The sequence below is a fragment of the Sus scrofa genome, chromosome 2, assembly GCF_054392235.1.
Source record: "Sus scrofa isolate SSC_HxYL_T2T_F1_AM1 chromosome 2, Sscrofa_HxYL_maternal_Yorkshire_Landrace_v2.0, whole genome shotgun sequence".
Taxonomy (NCBI): Eukaryota; Metazoa; Chordata; class Mammalia; order Artiodactyla; family Suidae; genus Sus; species Sus scrofa.
The window spans coordinates 151,302,325-151,320,676 of record NC_139384.1 but is presented as its reverse complement, the minus strand read 5'-3'; the positions used below and the strand labels follow the sequence as shown (position 1 = coordinate 151,320,676).

General features: G+C 44.0%; 1 protein-coding gene across 8 annotated transcripts in view; it reads right to left on the bottom strand.

Annotated features, from left to right (window-relative positions):
* The window catches only part of CTNNA1 (catenin alpha 1), a 187,718-nt gene that overhangs the window by 17,025 nt on the left and 152,341 nt on the right, over positions 1–18,352 (bottom strand). For 4 of the 8 annotated variants that reach the window (XM_003123988.7, XM_085014742.1, XM_085014741.1 and 1 more), the window contains 2 exons: positions 13,604–13,696; positions 3,499–3,655 (listed from right to left, as the gene is read on the bottom strand). In XM_003123988.7, the coding sequence (XP_003124036.3) occupies positions 3,499–3,655; positions 13,604–13,696 (250 nt within the window). Of the gene's footprint in view, positions 1–200; positions 3,656–13,603; positions 13,697–18,352 lie in introns of all 8 variants that reach the window. The other 4 variants (XR_014838852.1, XR_014838851.1, XR_014838849.1 and 1 more) reach the window with 2 other exon arrangements.

The following is an 18,352-nucleotide window of genomic DNA, read 5'->3' as shown; positions in this document are numbered from 1 at the left end:
AGAGAAAGAGTACAAATTACTACTCTTACGTGCTGCCCCCAAGGATCTAGTGTATTGTCTTATTTGTTTCCAAGGGCTTTTTGTTTTGTTTTGTTTTTGTTTTTTGTCTTTTCAGGGCCGTGCTCATGGCATATGGAGGTTCCCAGGCTAGGGGTTGAATCGGAGCTGTAGCCGACGGCCTACACCACAGCCACAGCAACGTGGGATCCAAGCCGTGTCTGCGACCAACACCACAGCTCACAGCCAACGCCGGATCCTTAACCCACTGAGCAAGGCCAGGGATCAGACCAGCAACCTCATGGCTCCTCGTCGGACTCATTAACCACTGAGCGACGATGGGAACTCTTCCCAGAGCTTTTAAAAGTAACTAATCCAATTAGAAGCACTCTAACCAACCAAGGGCAGCTTTAAAAGGGAGGGACCGAGAATCAACACTTCCACCTGAAAGCAGAGTAAATGAACGAGCAAGTAAACTGCGTGTCCGTGGAAATTGTTTATCAAATACAATTCAAATGAAATTCAAACAGTCTTTATCACTTTGATAAATTTCAAACCACTGTCCTGAAGGAATCGGTCCATATAAATACATTCATGGTTTGCTGAAAGCTCTCTTGCATCCTAAACCACCTCCAGGATTTACAAGGCAACATTCTGAACAGAAGGGCCTGGGGAGAAGCAGTCAAGCTCCCTCTTCCTGAGAGGTGGCTTGCATGTCCCTCTCTATTTTCTATTCCACTGGCTCACACTTGATACACAGTGACTCGAGTTCCCCTGCCCTGCAGCGTCATCAAACACTGGCATCAGGGTCTTAGTGGCTTCACAAGGTTATACACGAGAAGATCATTATTTTTTGAGCCACAAATTTAGGATACGGCTTGTTAGAAGCACGAGGGAACTTCTGGGACCTGAGACCAAACATCCAGGAACGATGGCGCTAGAGCGGCAGGGGGTCCTCTCAGGCCTCCTCCCTTTTCCCTTGGATGGGCTCTCTTGAGTGGGCAGGCTCAGCAAACACACAGCCCCCAAAGATTCCAAGAGAGACTGATGCTGGACAACCATTACTGGAGATAGTCTTCAAAATCTATCCCACTGCCAAAGGGTCACAGTAAAACATGGCCACTCCAAGGAGCCAAGCACCACTCTTTTACTTACCATTTGGAAACATTTTATGAAGCCTCCCAAACTCATTAAGCCAGATCCTGTGCGGGCACTTTGCTCAGCAGCCCCCTTACTCAGGAACACGCCCTCCTTGCTGACAGGCGACGGGAAATGTCACAGCAGGCACATCTTGGCTGCTGGGGTAGACTGTACACGGCTGCTGCAGGTGACCCCTGTTCTTCAATCCCCAGGCACCTCTAGGGACAATAGGGGCTGAAAACTGGGGGCCTGCCTGGTTAAAAGTGGGATTCCACTCAAAGACAGTGGGTGAGATGGGGCGACAGCTCTGGTCCTTCAGACGCAAAGTGCTCAAGCTGCCGTGGGTGAGCTGAGTGCACGGGGGTATAAAGGAGTCTGAATTAAAAAGAAAAATGAACCCATCCATCTAGCAAAACTTTCCATAGGCAGCTGCTTGTCCCTTCCCTTTACTCTATGTCCCTAATAAGCTCACCATCAAAATCAGAGGAATTTTATGAGTAAGCGTCGTGTCCTGTTAATTCTTTAATGACGTGACACTGCTCAGCAAGTCTGTGACAAAACATGAGCGGAACCCACTAGGGTGGAGCGCCAAAATTCAGATGCTCTGAAAGCACCAATCTTTTCTGACTGAGAGGATTGTTCTGTGTTTTTATTTGCTAAATAGAAACTGTCTAAACTCCTTTCCATCAAGTCAACCCTTCCACTTCCCCGCATTTGCATAAAAATTGAACATACTCACCAGACAAAAGTCTATCTGTTAAAGAATCTGATTTCTCTGCACCATTCTTCCGTTTTGTATACCCTAAAGATATGGCCAGGATCCCACTAAATGCTACTGCAGAATCCCTTTTGTTCCCTGATTTGAAGAATGCTGCATGAGGGACATTTGATTCTATTACATTTTATTTTGCTGTAAGAAGGACTGAAAATCCCTCGAGACCAAGCCTTATTTGCTAAGTAAGTTTAGGAATGTAATATCAATCTCCAGAGGGGGGCTTTGCATTTAGATTTCAGAATTTGTTGTTTGCTTAAAAGTGTGCTGTGAAGGTGGAATGTTTTTCTCTAAACCTATGAAAAAGAATAATTCAGTATTTCATGGGGAAAAACAACAGAAGGCCAAGATTTCCCAAAAAAGCAATTGCTGCATTTTTGGCACCTGCAAAGATGTGCTTGCAAATAGGTTTTTTTGTTTTAAAGTACCAGCACCTGCAAGTTGGCAGGCCTTCGGCGGCAAGGTTTACCCCCTCGTTTTGCAGTTTAGGCACTGACGGCCCCCCACTCCCTCAGGGAGAGCCTGGGTCTCCAATCCCGGCGAGGAGAGTGAGCAGAGACGGGGACATCGGTATGCAGAACACACTGTCACCTTATATAGGTCACCGCTGGAGGACTGTGCTCTGCATGTACTTAAGCCCTGCTTCTGTTTCAAGCCCCATTGCCACTCACATCCCCCACGTTCCAGACTGTGGTTCCCTGGGGTGACAGGTAGTTTCAGCCCTACAAGTACCAGCCGCTGACTCTGCCCACAGCCATCGGCCTCGGGAAGCCTGGCAACTCCAGAGAACAGGCGATGCCGCCAAGGGCAGCAGAGGCCTGTTAAATGCATTTTACATTTGCTCAACTCTAAGGAGAGGGACTGAAGTTTATCTCTGTGTGATAAACAGGGAATTGCAGTTGACAGACATTTTCTATATGAATGCAATTTACTATGTCATTACCAGTTTATGTTTATATAATGAAATCAACTGTTTTTGTGAGGTGAATTACCCAGATTTATTTTTCGCAAGTTCATAATTAAATGGTACTTAAATATTTCCTCTCTGTTTTCTATCTGTGCATCATGCAGACAGTCTTTCGGAAAGCAGAAGTGAAACTATGGTCATTTCTGAGGGAGAGACAAAGAGAACCTTCCAAGAGGAAAGCTTCGCAAAAGAGACTGAAGCTGACCACGCCAGGAATCCCTTCTCTAAGCCTCACAGGTTCCTAACAAAGAACCGCAGGCTCCACCGGGACACGGTCAGGGCCTTGGCTCAACTCAGCAGCAGAAAGAGGAGCGGATGGCCACGGTGTCGCACAGGTCCCGGCCGCAAGGTCTTATTCCACAAAGCGGGAAAACCTTCTGCCAGCCAGCTGCCTAAGTCACACCCAGCACAACGGAAACAAGTGCAGCGCCACGTCCCACTGCTCAGGCGCCAGTGGTAGCTTTGTTTTGGTTTTTTAATTAAAATACAAACCAGCACAGTACTACTGCCAGGATAATTTACCTGCCCAGACTTGGGGGTGTTTTCATTGTCCCTTAGTGTAACTTGGGCGAAACTAATTAGGCACATCCCCGCAGATTCCTCTGGGGAACCAGCTCATTACCTGAGACCGCCAAGAAGTCGTCAATGGAAGTAATGTCATCAACGGCATCCGTGAGAACTCGGACTTGTTTTTCCCACTGTTCTTTAAAAAGATCCATGTTCTCCTGGGCCAGTTTACTCTGCGGTTTTGCTGCTAAGGCCAATGCAGCATTGATAACCTGCAACGATATTAAAGTTCACTGTTTACTCTTTCAGAGTCATGAGGATAAAACAGGTGAGACAATCTGGCCTGCGGACTGGCTACAGTTTTGCCCCGTGTGCATTTCAGAGGCCAGGACAGGTGATAGTACATGTTCCACTGTAGCAGTTTCCAAAGATGAAGCAGAGAAGTTTTCAACAATAGGCCTTCAATGTGAACGGAGAAGTAATACATCTGAAACCCAGTAATGCGCTGGAAGACGGACAAAAGCAAACAAAAACACCTCTCATCCTTCCACTCTGTGATAGCAACTCTTCATAATTGTTGACACATATGTATAAATACATATATATTTATTCTAGGCTTTTTCCTCTTCAAACATACATGTACGTGTGCAAGTCAAAAAATACACAGAATTATATGCTCCATAAAACGGATTATCCCATTTCTTCTAAATACTTCTCCATCATTAAATGTATTTTACGAACAACGACTTCACGATTCTACCTTATAGATGTACACATGACTTTCTGACTGTGGGTTTTCTACGTTTGTTCCACTCAGTCACCATTCTTAATCCTGGGATAAACACTTAGCATTTCAGGTTCCTGGTACATTATCAACGTATATATGTGAAAAATAGATTGCATTCCAATTTCAAGCATTCTTCTGAGGTATATTTGACATATAACATATAACTTCACAGAAAATGTAACATGTATTTGGCTTAAAAGTAATTTTTCCTTCTTTCTTTTTTTTGGGGGGGGGGGGGTAGCTGTACCCATGGTGTGTGAAAGTACCCAGGGCCAGGGCTCAAGCCCATGCCACAGTAGTGACCTGAGTCGCTGCAGTGACCCTGCAGTGACGTGTCCGTTCCTTAACCTGCTGTGCCACAGGGAACTCCAAAAAGCAATTTTGAAAAAAAAAATTGAGACATAACTCATATATCATACAATTCACCTTCAAAGGCTTTTTGTATATTCAGTTTTGTAACCATCACCATACTCAACCTTAAAACATTCCCGTCACTCCCAAAAGAAACCCCATATCCATGAGCAGTCACTCCCTATTTTGCTTAACATTCCTTAACCCTATTCTCCCTTAAACTACTAAATTAATTTTCTAATTTATGGATTTACCTCTTCTGGACTTTTCCTATAAACAGAATCATACTAATATATGCATTTTTGGAACTAGCTTTTCAAAAATGTTCTCAAGGTACATACATGCCATAGAATATATCAGTATTACCTTCCTTTTTATTGACAATATGCCATTATATGGATTTACCATGTTTTCTTTACTCAGTCATCAAAGGAAAAACATTCAAATTCCTTCTACTTTTTGGCCGTTGTGAATGCTGCTGCTATCAACGTCACACGTGTTTTGTTCCTTTTCATGATTCTTGTACAAAGTAGGAATGGAACTGCTGGGTCATGTGGTTAAACTTTCTGAGGAATGGCCTGTCTTCCAAAGCAACTGAACCATTTACACTCCCGTCAGCAGGTATGAGGGTTCCAATTCCCTCACAGCTTCACCAATACTTGTTTTTCCTTTTCCTAAGAAAAATCACCGCCAGCCCCGAGGTAGGAAGTGCTGTCTCACTGTGGTTTTGATTTCCGTTTCTCGGTGGCTCATGCTGCTGCACCTCTTTTAATATGCTCATTGGCCATTAGTCTATATTCTGGGGGGAAGAATCTTTCAGACCCTCCGATTTACTTACTGAATGAATGAACAATGACATTAGTATGAAAAGGAGCTGAGAGAATGATAAGATTTCTAGGCACAAGGTGCTCACGGGTTACTGGAAATAAACATCGTGATAATGCAACTTAGAAGGTAAGCAAAGACAAGAGGAAACTGGTGGTGACGGAGTGCAGATCTGGAAGAGGCAGAGCAAGTGTGTCATTCGGACACACTACCTGAGGGTAGGCGATTGGGATATTTTTTTGGTGCTATAAAAACCTCATGCCTTCATGTCATGTGTATAATTCCCAACATAAGGGAGGGGTGTTTAGAATGATGCTGTCAACTTAGCCCCCAAAGACTGTAGCTAACAAACGAAAGAAGAATCAGACCCACCAGACTGACGTAACCATTCCTCTTCCGTCCCAGGTCACTCAAGTGATTGACTATCGAGACCACCCAGTACAGGTGTGCAAGCACTGGCGACCGGCCTCACTGGTTACGACTAACAGCCCACTACTTTCCTAAGTGAACAGGTTCGGAGACTTGTGGTTGCCAAGGCGGACGGTGATGGGGGAGGGAAGGATTAGGAGTCTGGGATTAGTAGATGCAAACAAGTATACAGAGGAGAGATAACCAACCAAATTCTACTGGCCAGCACGGGGAACTATATGCAATATCTTGTGATAAACCATAATGGAAAAGAATATGAAAATGAATACTCATATATGACAGTCACTTTGCTGCACAGCAGAAATTAACAGGACTTCCCACTGTGGTGCAACAGAATCAGAGGTGTCTCTGGAGTGTTGGGACACAGGTCCGATCCCCTGTCCAGCACAGTGGGTTAAGGATCTGGCATTGCCATAGCTGTGGCACAGGTTGCAACTGCAGCTCGGATCTGATCCCTGGCCTGGGAATTCCATATGCTGTGACACAGCCAAAAAAGAAAAAAAAGAAGAAGAAAGAAAAAAGAAAGACATTAACACAGCACTGTAAATTAACTATACTTCAATAATTAAAAAAAAAATTTTTTTTTTGGTCTTTTTCCCATTTCTTGGGTGGCTCCTGCGGCATATGGAGGTTCCCAGGCTAGGGGTTGAATCGGAGCTGTAGCCACCGGCCTACACCAGAGTCACAGCAATGTGGGATCCGAGGTGCATCTGCAACCTACACCACAGCTCATGGCAATGCCGGATCGTTAACCCACTGAGCAAGGCCAGGGATCGAACCCGCAACCCCATGGTTCTTAGTCGGATTCGTTAACCACTGCGCCACAACGGGAACTCCACAATAATAAATTTTTAAGAGAGCAGGTTCAGATGAGAAATTATTTGGAAGAAGAGGTATCCTATCTTCCCCCTGTGTTGTACTGTGGTCCCCCCATTCCTATCATTTCAAGGCTTACTCTTTGCCTCTTTTCCTTCTTGCCTTCTTTTCCCTGCGGGTGACTCACTCACTGTGGACTTCTCTTCATTCATTAACTCGTTAATTCACTAATGTATCAATGGATCAGAGGGGAGCAAGACCTCATAGACTATCTGGCTGAAGAAAATGTTTTCTACGAGAGTCAAGTAAATATGGGCAGGGAATTAATCACATGTTTCAAATACCAAGGTACTTTTCCCTTACAGAGAGAAAGCCGCCCTTTGTTCTGGGATAGCGGATCCCACGCAGTAGGAGGAGGAGCAGCCCCTTGTTTAAGGTTAACTTTCTCAATTTCATTACAAAACCGTTTACACAGGACAATTGATAAATACTCATTTCTGACGAATGAGGAACAGAAACATACTATATGTACCGTTTTAAACAATCATCTGGAATGACACTTAGTGGTGAAACTCTAGAATCATTTACCCTAAAAATCAAGATGTTATTGAGCAGAATACCTTCTGTCACCATGAGTTAAATACTAACGGTCTTTCTAGCAAATGAAATAAAATGGGAAATGGGAATAATAAGAAAAAGCTGTTAGAAAGGAGATAATAAAATTACTTTTCAATGTAGATCATCTGTTTATCTAGAAAATTGAAGCGAGTCAATGGAAAAAACTCTTAGAAATAATGAGTTCATTAACATAGCTAGAGACAAGAGAAACATAGAAAAATCAGCAACTTTTCTATTTACCAGAAAATAGGACATAAAATGAGAGGAGTATCAGCTCTTCGTGAAAGCAATTAATAGGAAACATGTGGGATTAAATCTGTAAAGAAGCCCGAAGACTGAGTAACAAAAAGGACAAAAATTTTTTCGGAGATACATTTAAGAAAACTTGAATAAACAGCAACACAGTTCATATTTAGGAGTAGGCAGACTGACCTATTTATTCACACATTAATCTGGAATAGTAAAGAGCTGAGAAGAGCAAAAAATTAGGGATTGAGAACAAGTGTACTGAAGAGAGTTAACATATAAAGCTGAAGTCATCAGAACAGAGTAATCTAAAATCAGACCCTATCAAAGAGCAGAATTCATGCAATGTATGATCAAAGTGACATCACAACTCAGTGGGGCATGGTAGGTTTTCTTTTTACATTTGCTGGGCTATTTGGAGAAAAACAAAGTTGCAGCCTCACTTCATACTTAAATTTATGTGCAAAGATTGTTTCCTGGTAGATAACGAGTTAAATAGAAAATAAGAGGCCTAAAAGACTGTGTTTATTTATGCAGTTACTGAACAAATACTTAACTATTTCTTATACCTTAGAAAATTCTCTGTTTTCGTCTGACAGATGACGTAGGGAGTGTCAGGTAGCTCCGTGGGAGGGAACCAAAGCACCGGGAGAGCGGTCTGCTTGCTGTGCTCACTTCTCCTCTCTGCTCTTGAACCCACTTTAGTCAAGCGTCTCTCTCCTGAATTCTACCACAACTTCTTTAGTCCAAGGTCGCCTGTGAGCTTTACACGTTGCTCAATCCAAGGACCGATTCTCAGGTCACATTCTACAATCATTTGACAAGAATAATCACCCTTCCTGGAAACTCTCCCCGCCTGGTCTGCCAAGACAGAGGCAGCTGCTGGTGCTTGTATGGTCGTAACACTGTCTCGATCGGCTTCGCTGGACACTGCTTATCTCCTCAAACTCTGAACGTCAGGGAATCCCAGGTTAAGTTCCCAGACCTTTCTTTTCATTCTGGGTACACATGCCTCACTGGTGACCTTATCAAGACTTACGGCTTTAAGCACCATGTACGTGGTAATAAATCTCACATTTATATATTCCGTCCAGACCTCTTCCCTGAACTTGACTTTGCTTCTTGCATGTCTAAAAGGCACCACAAAATTAACACGGTCAAATCTGATCTCCTCCCAGAAACCACTTTTTTCCCCTATCAAAATAAATGACAGCTCCATCCAGAATTCTGGCTACCTAAGAGCAAAACCTGGATTTTTTTTCCTGACTCTGCTCTCCCCTCCCCTTCATATCTAATCCTTTGATAATTTCTGTCTTCAAAATCCATCCAGACTCTATTACCTGCTCACCACTTCCATTGTACTCTTGCCTAGATGAGCCCACAGCCTCTATTTTGGTTTCCTGTGCTGCCGTAATGTTTTACCACAAAAGCAGTTGTGCTTAAAACAACACACAAGTATTACCTTACAGTGCTGGAGGTCAGAAGTCTAAAAAGGGCCGTAACAGAGCTAAAATCAAAGTGTCGGGAGAACTGTTCATTCCAGAAGATTGAAGGGAGAAACCAGTCCTTTTCCAGCGGCTGCCCATGTGCCCTGACTTGCAGCCACTTCATTCTAACTCCTGCTCCTGTGACCACTTCTCTGATTCCAACACCACTGCCCCCCGCCCCATGAAAGGACCCTTGGGATTATACATACCCTCCCTGGCTTGCTCTGTCATCCCCTTCTGGTCTTTGCTTTTACACTTTTTTCCCTGTGAGGTCTCTCTTGACCAATCCAGCCGTACTATTTAGCATGCGCATCAACATTAGCGGGTTGCAGTTAAAGCAGGACTCTGAGAAGGTGATAGCATTAAATGTGGAAGTGTTCCATTAGAAAAGGTTTCAAATCAATGATTTAAAAGCTTCTAACTTTAGAAATGGGACAAGGGGCAAATTAAACCCCAAGCAAGAGGAGGGGAAAAAAAAAGAGAGTAGCAATTGATAAAATACAAATTACCAAAGCTCACTCAAGAAGAAACAGCTCATCTGAGTATCTTGATACCTAACTAAAGAAAGTGAATTGTTTAAAATGTTCCCACAAAGAAACTCTAGGCCCCGATAGCTTCATGGAGAATTCTCCCAAACATTTAAAGAAGAGATAATGCCAATTATATAGACATTTTAAGAAAATGGAGGAAAGGGAAATAGTTCCCAACTTTTTATGATATAGAAATCAGACTTTACAAAGAAACGAAACAACAGCCAATATCAACAGGCAAGGCTTACAAGGAGACCGCGGGTTTTCTGGGGCCTGCTACCTGCAGACCTCTGTGGGGGAAGGGGTGGGGGAGGGAACAGATAAAGAAAATGCTGACACTGCTAGTCAGAAGCATCTCCTTTGAGCTCTTCTGTACAACTGCTTTGTGAGAAAAGATTAGAGTATATCAGAAGTGTTAAAAGTAAGGTGATTCAAAGGTAGATGGTCCTGTAATTGTGAAATAATGGATGGATGAGAGCTTAGGGCACCGTTTTGCCCGGCCTGTATGCCTTGGATGCTCATTTAAGAGCGATCTGGTTTCTCAACACCTATACAGACCAGGCCTGGGCTCATGCTTGTCAAGCCTGTTAGCCATGAAAATGACAGCACAATGGGAGAAGCAGCAATACTGAAGATAAATCTAAGGAGGCAGAAGAACCAACAATTTCATAAGTTATTTCTCCATTTAATTAGGGAGAAATACAAAAAAAAGGACCAAAAAAGTGTAGGTAAGCGGCAGCTTCTAATACTTAATTCCACCCTGCGCAGATTTCCAAGAAAGGGCCATGCATGAAACCAGGCCTTATGAATTATTAAAGTGCCAGATTTGTATTAACTTAAATGTACAGCGCTCATTCGTGCATAATGGACTACTAAGAAAAAGAAAATATTACGCGAGATCATCTCCAGAATGCTCGCCTCCAATGTTAAAGACTCAATTGTCAGAAACCTGCTATTGGCAGGGTTTTTCAATTTTCTTTTGACTTGCATCAGATGAACTGAAAAACTGAAATATTCTAAGCACCTAACATGGACTAAGACTTGGGCACATCCCTGAGCAAGATGATGTCGGGGTGTGGGGGTACAGAATGAGAATCGGGCCCGTCCACTGTGAGGCGAGGGCTCTCTGCTCAGGTGGAGGGGGGACCTTTTCCCGCTGAGCAGAACGGGACAGTACAGCCACAAAGCAAAAGGTAGTGCAGGGAGAGACCTGACCTACTTCCTGACCCAAAATATGGAGGCTCTTTTCTCCCCCAAGTAGCAAAATCAATCCACTTTCAGGTTACTTGACTTTAATGCCTCAAATATTTGGATTTAAAGTTGCTTAACTGCTAAAATGTTAGTACTTGAGAACAGGATTTGCCATTTCCAAAAGTTAATCTGCTCTTGCATGAACTGAAAGATGTGGAAGAAAACTCCTCTAAAGGTTCCACCTGTCCTCTGTCCCCTCCAGAAAGGCACAGTAAGGTCTAGCAGCTAATTCCAAACTGCAGGTAAGGCCATAGAAAAGCAGCTCCCAGCGGAGGGAACAGGCTGCCTGAATGCAGCAGGGCGGGTGAGAGGCACAAAAACAGACGGGAAAAACCTAAGGCGTCTTTCATACTGTGGATGGAGGCTGACAGAAGCTCAAAATAAAGCAACGTCACTTTAACATGATAACTTTTTGTCTACATGCTATAGCACATTAACCTCCATCCTAAATTCCTGGTAAACTAACCTAGTCCAGTTGATTAACTTGCCTCAGGTGTGTTTATCTAACAAGCCAGCGACTCTGGAAGCAAAGGCCTCAAGACTAGGACACCCCCAGTCCAGGGCCTAACACCCCTGCCCACCTCAGGCTGAAGAGTCAGGAGAGGGCGCCCCTCTTGCTGAGGTGAGGAGAGCCACTTGCAAGAAGAGGCCCTTCGAGGCTGAAACGCGGGCCAGGCTAGGTGAAGCTCAGCGCCTGGAAATCTGGTTTACCGTCCTCGAAGAATTTCCAAACTGTAAATTGAGACTTGATAGAAAATCCGAATTGCCCAGCTCCTCTTTTAAAATAATGAAAGAATGTAGCAATCACAGGTGGCTGTGGAGTCACAGCTTATTTGGAAACAGCGCAGCTACTCAGTCACTGGCCTGTCTGCACGTCTCCTCCACCTGCGTCACTGAGCCTGCTCAGCCCTGTTTGTGGGCAAAGGGAGGAAGGAGCCGAGGCGAGATCTGGGAGAATAATCACGCCAAGAGAAACTCCTTTTTATCTGAGACATATACCCAGTACCAAGCACGCTCTGGGCACTGTCTTGAGGTCTGTTTTAGGAGGAGAAGTGAACCACAGAGCAGAGGAGAAAAGCTGTCTTCTGACGGCAACCTAAACCCTGGGCAACATGTCCCAGCGCCACGAGACCTACGCACGTCATCACTTTCATTAGGATCTACTAGACTCTCCATGTGGTTTGTTTTTTTTTTCAAGGCTTTAAGATCATTTATATAAATACTCTTAGTAGGTGTGATCAGCGTATGTTACCATCTGTTTCAGCCGATATGTGAAGGCATTGTCGCTTTTCAAGCATTTCAAAATAAAATGGAGAACCGAAGGCATTAAAAACAAGTGCTGATGGGGTAAAATGGCAAGCTGGAGAAACGCCGCCAAATCCTCAAAAATCTGCTCTCAAGTTACTGCATACAACTTGGTCACCCACCAACTTCCCAGAGGTGACCAAATTCATTGTGCTTATTATCTGTAGAGCTACTGGCCACCAGCAGACTCCACGCGTGGCTTAAAGCTGGGGAAATGCTCATCAGCTCCTGCAGACTGACCACTAGCTCATCACACTAAGGCTGAGATGAAGCAGCTCTCAGTGGCAAACTGATCCACATGTTTGAGAAAGAGAACAAATGCTCTAACTAACCTGTGTGCCAGTTACAAAACCCCAGATTCAAAACCAGGCTTTATTTATTTTGGTCACCTACCTGGAGGGGAAGAAATCGTTCCATACGAAAGAGCCAAAGCAGCGCTCACAGTCTATTTTAATACGTTAGCTGCAGACCGAACTCCATCCCTACGACCTCTATTCTCTGACTCCAACTCGTGCTCAGTGCCATCTGACGGGACACTTACAGAGAGGTGAGTATCAATCTTCAGACTATGCCCAAGACCATTCTCTGCTTGGGAAACTGCAGAGGCAACCTCTTGCACCAAAACAGCACTGACACTGCTCAGAAACCCATGCGAGGGGCAAGGAGCATCAGTCTGCACAAGCCGGGCCCAGTTCCCTCTCAGAAGGCAGGCAACTCACCTGGCATTTCACAAAGCAATCATTTTTCTGTATGTTTCAGTCTTTTAAGGTCCCAAATGTCCTTTTTTTTTTTTTTCCACTTTTTTTTAGGGCCACACCCATGACACATGGAGGTTCCCAGGCCAGGGGTCCAATTGGAACTATAGCTGCAGGCCTACACCACAGCCACAGCAATGTAGGATCTGAGCCACATTTTCGACCACAGGTCGCGACAACACCAGATCCTTAAACCCACTGAGCAAGGCCAGGGATCGAACCCACAACCTCTTGGTTCCTAGTCGGATTTGCTTCCGCTGTGCCACGACAGGAACTCTCGGATCCCAAATGCTTAATCTAACCCAATCACCGGTCTTCCCATATGCCAATATAAATATAGAAAAGTTTTCAAATGTTTACTCCACAAGCTGGCTGAATTATGTTATTAACATCTGTATCATAAGGATACTTCAGGTCGTTGCAGAGTAAGGCTTCTAGCTCTTGAATCCAAACACTGGGCATCCGGATGGGATGCGGATGGGTAGCTGTTATTCTTTTCAGCTTGTGGATGATCACCCCGATTCCAGGACGACCACAGGCTGCAGATGACCCTCTACACGGAGGGTGGAGAATGGCCGCTGCCCACCCTCCCTTTGCCGCAAGTGAAGGACACGGAGGGGCGCATGATGCCTCAAGGAAATATCACTGAAAGTTAAGCAAATTTCTCCAAGCTGTATGGACTCCGGATCAGTGTGTTGTCCCCAAGCCTTCTACCTAAAATCCTACAAACAAAACTAAAAAGTAAACCTCATCTATACTCTAAAAAAAAGAAATCGAACCCAGTTTAGCCGTACTTTAAACACTGCTGGCTATACTTTACCTGAGGACAGAGGGCTTCTAGCTGGCTTGCAGACATTCGAACAAGCTTTACACCTTCTTCATTGTTTGAGATGGAACAGGCCAGGTTGGCAACCTAGAAGAAAAGAATAAAAAGATCTTTGAAGATTTTTCTCTTTTGACTGCAAAGGAAAACAAATGAATACCTACCCCATCCCTGACCTTTACAGAACAAAGGACAAGAGCACCAAAGGCGTTTGACTGCTCACAGACTGATTACCTGCATATGAGGACAAATGTTTTAGCTCTGTGCTATCATAACAAGGGATGTACTCTACGTTGGCGGCAGAGCCTTGACAGATCCTAGGGCTTGGAACTGCCCGGCTTTACGCAGGCTCTAACCTGCCTAACACTAACTTCAGAAAGAGGGTCTCCTAGAGTGGGCAGCAATGTGAGAAAAGCTCAGGAAGGGCACCAAAGAATTGTTGGTACCTGCAAATAAAAACGTACTTTGAAGCTGTTCTTCATGGAAGGAAACAGAAATTCTAAGTTGCAACTCTCACTTGACAGGTGAATGATGCTTATGTTAAGCCAAGATGAGGTTTATTTGAACACAAGGCTATTTTTCAAATTAAAAAAAAAAAAAAAAAAACCAGCATGAACACAACATCAAGATGGACCCAAGGCCATCCTCATCAGAAATGAAAAAGAAACAGAGATGATGTCCCGTAGTCAAGAGCAAAACTGGGAGTTCCCATTGTGGCGCAGAGGAAATCAATCTGACTAGGAACCATGAGATTTCAGGGTTGATCCCTGGCCTTGCTCAGTGGGTTAAGGATCCGGCGTAGCCGTGAGCCCTGGGGTAGGTCACAGACACGGCTCAGATCTGGCGTTGCTGTGGCTGTGGTGTAGGCCGGCAGCTGTAGCTCCAACTGGACCCCTAGCCTGGGAACCTCTGTATGCCAAGGGTGCAGCCCTAAAAAGAAAAAGAAAAAAAAAAAGAGCAAAACTGTCCTTCACCGGTTTCTCAAAAGCACTGACAGCTGGACTGTTTCCTGGATGATGCTACTTTATTTGAACTATAATCTTTACCTTCCCACCCAACCACCTCAACTGCACAACTCCTGTAGCCAGAAACAATCTTGCCACGTTTTATCATACTTCCTCTGCTGAAGCTCTAGCTGTGCTGCGAATGTTGCTCTGAAGCTGCTGCTAGGCCTGTGATCACTTATCCAAGTTTCTAAACGAACAGGCTTGCCAATCCCATTAGCAATCCCAAGGACCCACTGAATACATGGTGCTGAGACACGTCTTCCCCCCAGTCGCAAATTGAGTTATGAATGATAGCGGCGTAGGCAGCTGAAAATCAGAGGCACTTTCTGAGAATTTAAAATGCCAGAGTAAACAAGGGCAATGGCAATAACCTTTGATTTTCACTCCTCCACTCAACTTACGCACATAAAGGCACAAGAAAAATTATATACTATTACTGTTGTTTGCAGTGTTACCGTTAGGGATTATCAGCTTTCTGTAAGACTGCTTGCTAACTATCAGAATCCTGCAATGCCTAATCACAAGGAGAAACAAAAGAACATGCAATTTCAACACAAAAATGCATGGAACATGAAAATTAAGTCTGATCCTTAATGTTTATAGGCCTTCAAAAATCACACAAAGAAGTAACACTCATGTTCCCTGAAGGTTCTAACTCCACTTTCTGGTGCCAACTGGACCTGAGCAAAAAGGCACTTCTGTCCATGATGACAATCTACAAGGGCTGCTTGGCGATTTCTTTTGTTTGCTTCAAAACTGCTGCAAAATATGACCTAAGCTAATTGCTGCAGAACTTCGAACTTTCAGACATATTATCCCTCAAATGTACATTTCACGATGGCTTCCTGAAGGAGAAGCAGATGTGTTTACGAAGCCACAGCTTCTAACGCTTCGCCGCCTTAAGAAGGCATTTCGAAAACCAAACGTAAAATCTGAGGCTGAGGACTGAACTAGCACGTTGGGACCAACGAAGCTCCCTGGTCCTGCCGCAGTCCCACCACTCAGGAGGCCTGTCACGGGCTGAGATTCAGGAGCGTCCGTCGCTTTCTGCCTTCCAGCATCTAGTCACCCCAGTACAATTTCATATCCTTCCCATCTTATGAATATGTAAAACTTAGAGAAAATATTTAGGTTAAGCAAAACATTCCAATAAACATCATCTACTCCCAACACACGACAGGGGGACTGGCTTCGGCAGAAACGGCCGACCTCTGCACACCGCTGCTGCGGTTTCCAGATTCAAATCCCAACAGAACAAAGATCAGGGAAGACTTGGTCTCCGTTTAGAAGGTCTCTGATGTGCAGCCGCAGCAGGAATGCTCTGCAAGCACACGCGGCCTGTTTCAGGAGCCACCCCGCCTGGCCTGGGAGGAGGAAGCGGGCGCCTGTCACTGACCGTTTTCTCCAGATGAATGAGCTTCAATTCACCCTCCAGGGACAAGGCTACTCACTTCTAACAATGACAAGTGTGCAAATGCAACATGCAGACCACAGCTCTCTGAGAGGCCAACCTCATACACTAGCGCCAGGCGTGACTGCCCTGAGAGGCCAGGGTGTGGGAAAGGGCTTCTTCTTAACTTCGTCCTTCCGGTGGCTCTAGAAATCTGGGACAGCAGCTAACAGGAGACTCAGAAGATTCTATAGCGTGGCTCAGGGACACTCCGAGTGGCTAACGTCCCGAGAACCTGGCAGAGCTGAGACTCTGGAGCGAGATGAACGACATGTGTCATTTGCTCTTGGAATAAATGATATCTTTGCTACCACAGTGACATGAATTTTAATAATTTAAAAGTCTTTGATTCCTGCTGTTATATCAGGTGGGCTAACACTGGCGCGACGACTACCAGCTTTGAAGTCATGGGGCCTCTTCTGCACTCCTTCTAACTGCCCTGCTTCATTTTTCTTGTGGAAGAGCAAAACATTTCAGGAAACTTTCAACTCCCTGATTTAAAAAAAAAAAACAAAACAGCCCTGGGCTTTTGCTGGTTTTAGAAGTTGCCCCAGTAATAATCTGTGCTGTGTGGGGAAAAAAATTGTCACAGCCAGGCTGTGAGATCAACAAATATGACATCTGTGCATGACAGAAAAGACAACATTTCAGACATTCAGGAAAGCGCTACAATTTTTTTTACCTAAATAAAACTTATGAAACAAACTTCTGTAGCAGAAAAAAAAAAAAACACCATCATGACAATTTCCCCTTTATCATGCACATGTTGATGACTTTAAATATATTTAAAATTTGTTTAGGTCAAATGCGAGTTATTTCCCACTATCCCTTACCTTGGATCCTTTGCAGGAAGACAAGAAGAACTTTCTTTTTATTCTTGGTAATAAACTGATGACGTACCCGCGTAATAGCCTATACCCATTGTGGAAGTGAAACAAACGAAAAGAACTGTAGAACAGGGAGTGAGTAAGCAGTGACACCACAATCTGAGCAGCAGGCCATAAAGCTCAAGCTCAAAACCTATGTCACTTGCCATGTGACCTTGGGTCATCCACCTAGCACCCAAGTTTTCCTCTCAAAAATGGTTAAACTCTCTGTACTCTCAAAAAGTCCAACTTTTCTAGACTTGTCATGTATGAAGGGAAAAGTCCCTACTGCACAGGGTATAAATCTCAGAACCACTCAAGAAATTTCTAACAATTATTTCCAAACCCACAGAGGAAAGAACGATGGAACAGGGCTTAAGCTCCCATCTTCCCAATTTCCAGGGAAGGGTGGTGGCTATCTTATTAGGAGAAGTAAGATTGCTTACCGAAATGTGAGCACACATGGCTGATAGAAAAGTTCCCAACTGGACTGTGATGATGACTGCACAGTCCTGAAAATTCAGTAATTTAAGCATCCAATGACTTGTACACTTAAAATGAGTGAATTTTATGGTATATAAAATATACCTCAATCTTGCTGTATTTTAAGAAATGCAGGGCTAAGCAGGTGAGTAAATAAGGGAAATAAGCAGAGGCTAGAAATGAGAAAGCAGACATCCAGAGCGGTAAGCAAGCACTGAAAACAGTGTTTATGCAGGGTAAGGGGTGAGCCATTCTGTGACTGAGCACTTGGGGTTTTAATAGCCCAGCACCATGGCCCTCACAAGGCAGATGCCTTAGATGAGACAATCTGCCTTGAGCTGAGACAGCCAAAAGGCAACATCTTGAGTGAAAGGGTGAATTAAGGAAAAAAGTCAACATGAAGAGGAAAAACAGTAGGATGCTTACCCTACACATTTTCTCAAGGAGAAGAAAAGGCCTCTCCTTCTGCAAATTCTAAGCCAAGGCTGGCCCTCTTCAGGGGTTGAGGTATAGAAACTGTATTATTTATACAGCAGAAACCCTTTAGGTTTAGGAAGTCATGTACTAGCGGTATCTGTAAGCAACTGGTATAATATAAAGGGAAATTTTCCCTGACACAAGGTAACCTGAACCCAAGCTTCAAAGAATTCTCAAATGCAAAATGCCAGGAACACGAAGTCACAATAAAGTGCATGAAACACAAAGAAATAAGCCATCTTGAGCAAAAATATGCAAAACAACTGTGTATTCAGATCCATTTCTGCAGATACTCAAATGATCAGAAGTAGAATATTAAAATATGTTTCTTATCTTAACATTTAAATAAAAGAAAGTATACGAAGTATAGAGAGTGAAAAACACACTCAAAAATGACTAGGCAGACTTGAGAAGGATCAAAATAGAACCTCAAAGGAAAAGTACTGATGTTTATCATTTCTAG